Genomic DNA, 6,940 nt, shown 5'->3' with positions numbered 1-6,940 from the left:
AAAACATTCTTCTTCTTCTTCTGTTAAGCATCTAAAGATCACAGCAGTTGGAGTGAATTCCGATGACCTAGAAGACAGTGGAAGAAGGCTTACAGTGTTCGCTAGAGCTATGGGCATTAGCTTTTCCTTCTGTTCCGTCAAGATCTCAAAGTTTGAGGAGATTAACGAAGATTTATTTAATGTTCAGGCAGGTGAGTTCGTGGCAGTGAATGCTCCTACTGTTTTCAAAACTTTGTTATATGACCCTACTCTTCTAGGAAATACTGTTAATGTTATCAGGAAATTAAATCCCCGCGTTTTGCTGAGTTCGGAAGTAGAAGGGCAGCATAATTCCCCCTTTTTTGCAGATCGGTTTGTTGAGGCGCTCTTCTATTACGGCGCTTACTTTGATTGTTTGGAGGCTATGCTGCCGGACAGAAACGATTTGAAAAGGGTCAAGTTTGAAGAAGTCTGTTGTGGGAGTCAAATAAGAAGTATGATAGCCTGTGAGGGAGAGGACAGGAGGGTGAGACACGTCAAAATGGATATTTGGAGGTCTTTCTTTACATGGGCTGGATTTAGAGAAAAGAAATTCAGCTATCAGGCTTGGTGTCAAGCAAGATTATTGCTCAAGCAATACGTTAATGCAGAAAGTTTTACTATTGAGTCGAATGGATCTGCTATGAGCGTAGGGTGGAAAGGAAGGCCGTTGCACACACTGTCTATATGGGCTTGTAAAAAATAACGCATCGGTTAGAAAGCTTTCAAGAAAGCCATTTTCTATTATCCCAATGACTCTATCTATCCCTTCCCGTCTATACAATAAATACAACAGCATATATTACAGAAATGTCCAACTGTTTTTAATATTATAATATATATGAGTTAGTCCAAGATTTATAGGCTTCAACATTCTTTATTAGTATTCTAGTTTAACTTATAACTTTGTTTATTTGTTTCATATTTTGTTATCGTTTTATACGTAGATAGCATGATCAATAGCAACATTATCATCGTTAATAATAATAATGCTCATGATGGTACAAAGTATTTTTATTTAGAAGAAAGAAACGATATTTTATGTAGTAAATGTGTAGTTGTTTTTTATATATAGAGATGATTATCAATATTATTTATAAATATTAATTATTGGCAGATAAATTAATTATCCTCTAGATCTTCCTAGAAACTTCTCTCTTCCAGAAAATTCCTCCACCGAATGACTTCTAGAGACTTGAGTCCACTATTTCAACTGCCCATCATTAAGTTTGTAACTAACTCTTATCCAGATTCTTCTATGTATCTTCTTATAAATTCAATTGTAAGGGTCTGTGTTTAGTAGAGCCCATTTATGGGTTTCTCTCCTGTCTCTTCTCCTCTGTATTTCTATGTTTCTGCTATTTTTATCATGGTATCAGAGCATAGCATGTTCCTATGCCTGTGCCTACTTGTTGGAAGAATTTAATGGATCTACCATAATGTTTGCCCGTTCTAGAAGAAGCAGTGGAGAAGAAAGATAATGCTGTTGTCCAAGTCAGTGTGTTAGTTGCTAATGATTTTCATTTTGTAGTTCTCAGATTTTATGTTGTTTGAAATCAAGCCAAAACTAAAGTAGAGTGTTGCCTCTTGAAGAAGATACCATCTAGGAGGAGACAAGTGATAGATTGGGGTTCGCAAGGCCGAGGGATATAACTGTGCTTGTAAGTCTTGCCATGGGTTCCTTACCACATTGCTCTACTCAAGGCATATCCAATATTGAGTGGGCATTATCCAAGAACTTATTTCAATGAGAGAGAGATCATTTAGTAATATTAGTGTTTTTGAGTTAGTTGGGTTGTGGTCTAGCAGTAAAATGATGTGCATTGGTTTGTCTCTATGTTTATCCCTGTGTCTGTGTTTTGTAGTGCTCTCTCTGTCAAATTAGAACCCATAGGGCCTAGCCTGCCTTCCCAGAGAACCCTACAATACTTCTGATAATAAGTAACTAGTCTCTTGCCCAGTATTTCTAAAATAGTGTAATGTGCTCTAGTTTACAAAGTTAGTGTATTGCCAAGGACAGTGATGGTGTTAAAGATTGGGGCTGGTGTTTTTTCTTTTTGCAGCTCAATTTGGTGAGGGTCTGATGGTGAAGTAGTGCTATTTGAAGATGTTGAAGTATTTTGATCAAATATGCAAAATTTTTTGGTCGGTGATGAGAAAATTTGTGTCTCTAAATCTGAAGGCTATGTCATTGTCCAAACATGGATAGGTGTTGCAAATGTGTGCAAAGTGATGTCATGGAGCTTGAAGGTGGGATGATTTGTGCATCATTAAAGCATTGTTGTGATCTCCGATAGTATTATTTGTGAATGGGCATAGTTGATGAGTTTGTTTCTTTTCAGAAAAATATTTAAAGGCAAAATAGAAGTGTGTATTCTATCTAAGTTTGTGTAAGGGGTGCATGATCAGTGGTACTTGACACCCCAAGAAACTATTTGGTTTAATATATTGATGAACCATGTATCTAAAAAGCATTCCTATAGAACTAGTGAGCACAATGGTTGGTTACCTATGTGTCTCGGTAGATGGTTTGCTTTTTATATGGACTTAATAATTTTAGCTAAAAACTCAGCAGTGATGAAAGTTTCCCCATTGTGATGGTCATTGGAACCATGCTAGTGTTGAGTCTCTTGTGATGGTTTGTGGTAAGCCAAAACCACTTGTTTGGGTAAAAAATCCTGAAATAATGTGAAATTCAAAGTGATTTTATTAGTTGGGGAAAACCCAAATGGTTATGGGTAAACTGGTTAAAAACCCAAAAGTTATAGTAAAAGAGAAGTTTGTAGCGAATCAGTTAAGGGTAAACTGTGAAAACCCAAAGTGATTAGGGGAAACAAAATTTGTTGTAAATGGGTACCTAAAAAGGCTTGAGACCAGGACTCATCCTATTTTGATTATGGGGGGATATCAAAAACAATTCGATAATTAATTTATGGGGGGATGTTGGCAGATAAATTAATTATCCTCTAGATCTTCCTAAAAACTTCTATCTTCCATAAAAGTCCTCCACTGAATGACTTCTAGAGACTTGAGTCCACTGTTTGAACTGCCCATCATTAAGTTTGTAACTAACTCTTATCCAGAGTCTTCTATCTATCTTCTTATAAATTCAATTGTAAGGGCCTGTGTTTAGCAGAGCCCATTTATGGGTTTCTCTCCTGTCTCTTCTCCTCTCTATTTATGTTTTTCTGTTGTTTTTATCATTAATTAGTATAAATATTTCTAATATATCTGATTGGAGATGGAGCTTTACACTTGTGGCAGACCTGTTTCTTTGGTGTCCACCTTGGATGCTTCCCTACTGGTATCTTTCTAATGGTTTGTTCTCTTGCTGTTCATTCCCATGATTCTCCTCTTCAGATGTTGTTCCCTCCTATGGAGGTGGAGTGGCTGCATGGTGATTGGGTGGTTAAGGGGCTTTTTGGTCAACTGGATAGTTTTGTTGCTGATGGGTTAGACTAGCGTAGGGCTGTTGATGCCCAGTTTTGTCTCTACCGAAGAAGCAAGGATGGTAGGATGTATGCCTTTCTTTCTCTTTCCCATATTGAGGTGGGGTTTCTAAAGTTTTTTTTGTAGTTTTCTCTGTTCATTTCGGTTGTTTTTGGGAGCACTTTTAAAACCCAAATGGAAGGTTAGGGGACCCTTTCAAAACTCCCTTGTTTATGTTTGGCTGGATGATGATAGTTTTGAAGGGCCTGGCTTAGATTGTGATAGTTTCTGGTTAAGGGATGGGTAAGCCTTTTGTTGCCTGATTTTTATGTATATGGGGAGGGGCACCTGAAAAATCCCTAATGTTTGGATGAGGGAGTTCATCAACTTCACTTAAAGGCTTAGGTTGTGTTGCCAGCAGATTTTGTAATGATTTTGATTTAGTCTGGCTAGATTTTTTATAATCTTGGTTGTGTTGGCTTTTGGCTGGCACTTGCTAGATTTGTTGTTATGGTCTACTAATTTTATTTGCCTATCTTTACTTGCAGAAGTTTCATTGTAGGTTCTAGATCCTAGCAAAATCTGAGGTTTTTGGGTCCCTTCAAAACCTAGTGTACGAGGTTTCTGGTCCCATCAAAACCTATTTTCCCTTAATCAAAAACATTTATATTAAATTTATGATATAGTTTAGATTTATTCATTAAGATTAATATTCTTTGATATTTTTGAAATAAATCTACTTTAAATTATATTTATTATTTATTAAAAAGGAAGTGAAAAATATATCCTATTTTATTTATTAAAAAGGAAGTGAAGAGCCATGATGCCAAAAGACAACAAATCAAAAAAAGTGAACTAAACATGCCCCACAACTAGTTGGTAACCAAAGAACCAAATTCTAAAAAACCATCAAGTAACTATAACACAACTTTTAATATCTTTGAGAGATAGAGGTGCATGGAAATCATCTATAAAGAAACCTAAATAGAAAAGAGAAAAAACATTAAAAGTAACTAGGACATCAACCAACAAGTGTAACATCATTTGTGGATTTTTCAATTTTCCTTGATAGAGGCCAAAGCATCCCCTGAGGCTTCATCATTTGCCATTGCAAGATCGTCATTCTTCTCTTCAGCATGCTCAACACCTTGATTTTTCCTTTGTTTTCTAACTTTGTAACTCTTAGAAATGATCCCCATGATAGCTCTATTCTTTATATCATTTGTACTATCAACAATAGTGTTGAGGCCATGTTTGAAATTGATGAACTTTTAAAAATCCTTTTGCTTCAGCCTCTTCTTAAGTTCAATCACCCATTTTTGAAATTTCTCAACTTCAATCTTCATGGAAGGAAACTCAAAGCTCTTTCTATTACTATTCTAACCCATAAACTAGTGACCAATATCTTGATCAATGTAATTTACATGTCCTCATATAGAACCTTGTTATTACCTTCCTTGATATACTCTGCCTACTAATATTTCTTGATTCCAATAATCATCACCTCATTTATATGTTTTTCAGCATTAGTTGCTCTAGCAATTCTTGCCAATTATTAACCACCTTGACTACCCACATTAATTATCTCTTCTTTAACCTTATCATCTGATTGTACCTTTACATCCTCTCTAATGTCCACACCAATTTAATTTTTAGGAGTTTTCCTATCTCTTTTTAGTTTATCAAAAAGTGATGTTGCATACAATAATTGGGTTTTCCTCTTGTTAAGGGTAACCTTGAGAAGGTCATCATAGAAAGGAGGAATATTCGATAACCTTTGGGGATTCATCCCCATAAAAGGGTTGGGCAGTTTCATTTTTCTTTTATCAGTTTTTTTCTTAAATTTATGATCTAGAGTGACCAAGCTTTAAAAACAATAGGGAAACATTGGAGGGTAATAAACAATTGGAATTTATAAATGGACATGATAAGGCCTTGGTGGAGATGAGGACTGACATTGTCATCTACACAATCTTAGATAGTTGAAAATATGTAGAAAGGGAAGCTAATTAGTTCAATGTTATATAGGGCAAGGAAGCTTGTAAAACGAAATATGCGATGGTTCCCACACTAGGTTAGCTCCAAATCAACCCCAATGGGATTCCATGAGTCCACAACTCAAATATCATTCACTGTGTATATTTAACTCAAGCACGTAGATTAGGGTTCTTCACCACCAACATGAGGTGGAGATTCCACAAAACACGAGAACCTTGTGCAGAATAGAGAGGGTGTGTCACAGGATATTTAAAACCTTAAAAACATCCTCCATGCCTCAAGGTGGAACTAAACACATGCAAGAGACCACCCAAAGACAAAACAACTCCACCATCTTTCAATGTGCGGAGAATAAACTCTAAAACGATGTTGGTCGTCCAAGGAGAGGGCATTGTGGTTCCTTCTACACCAATCTGACTTTCTTTAAACCAATGAATGGTGACGATAGAGATAAAGAAACTTACCAAATATAATATGATCAAAATAAATAAACATATCTTGGAGCAAGCTCGGCTGCCACACAAATCATGATAGTCAATAATATTAAACTATTGCTTGGGACAAAAAGATGCACAAGCCCCAGTAAGAAAGCTGTCAAAACTAACAAACTCTATCAACATACATCATCTAAAAGAATTATAAAGGATCTCTAGACCAAAGCCACACAGATCTGATAGTATCGAGCTCAACAAGTGATGCACAAAAATGATAGTGTTACTCCGACAAGAAGGCTATATATAAAATTGCCTCGAGTTGTAAGAATGGCTACGAATGTAAGTATTCGAACATCCAATAATGCCTAGGTAATATAAAAGTATGGCACAAAAGCCCTAACGCTACCTAATGAAGAAATGATGACTCAACCACTATGAATGATGTGATAAAGACAAAAATTGGTGGCCGGTGGAGAGCATAAAATCAAAATCTACCAAAAGAAGTGGGTCGCCACTATGCTTGTGAGCATGGTCTTGATCAGATATGATAATGCTGCCAACAAATCAACCAGATCATCAAAGGCAAATGAATATGTTGAACCTATAAAAATAATGTGGGGCCTGCAAAAATAATAGAGGGCCTGCAAAATAAAGATACGGGTCAGGATTATAAACCTAAGATCCCTTCATAATGCTCCTGCACACGGAAGGTCAAAACTTGATCACAAAAGTATGTGAGCCTCTCGAAGTAGAAATCTGCTCTAGCTTTAGAAAGGATTTTTGACTTTAAGTGGGCCATGCACTCAATATTGAACCAACAAAAAATAAATGGAACCCATAATGATGATGTTGATCATGGATTTTCCAAGCTTCAACCAATATGGAACCTGCCAAGAGGAAACACCTGTGATAATATTCACAGTCAACAACCTGATCTAGGAGCCAATCAGAAGAAAATGTCATCCTATATAGACACAACAAATATTAATTTGTTTGGTCTGCTTAATTACATGGGATGACAAAAGCTTTCCTCAAGATACGAAATGGGCTTCGAAAATAGA

General features: G+C 36.2%; 1 protein-coding gene across 1 annotated transcript; it reads left to right on the top strand.

The window, feature by feature from the left end:
• Positions 1-109: 109 nt before the first annotated feature.
• LOC131027303 (DELLA protein RGL1-like) lies at positions 110-724 on the top strand. The gene has a single exon (XM_057957319.2). It carries the CDS (start codon positions 110-112, stop codon positions 722-724), a length of 615 nt encoding a protein of 204 aa, XP_057813302.2.
• The last annotated feature ends 6,216 nt before the right edge of the window (positions 725-6,940 follow it).

Source organism: Cryptomeria japonica, unplaced genomic scaffold, assembly GCF_030272615.1.
Source record: "Cryptomeria japonica unplaced genomic scaffold, Sugi_1.0 HiC_scaffold_698, whole genome shotgun sequence".
NCBI lineage: Eukaryota > Viridiplantae > Streptophyta > Pinopsida > Cupressales > Cupressaceae > Cryptomeria > Cryptomeria japonica.
The sequence above is the reverse complement of the archived record's forward strand: the minus strand, read 5'-3'. Positions and strand labels throughout refer to the sequence as shown.

Bases quoted from the DNA above. Each gene is read 5' to 3' on its own strand.
- LOC131027303 (XM_057957319.2), top strand. From the start codon at position 110: ATGGGCATTAGCTTTTCCTTCTGTTCCGTCAAGATCTCAAAGTTTGAG.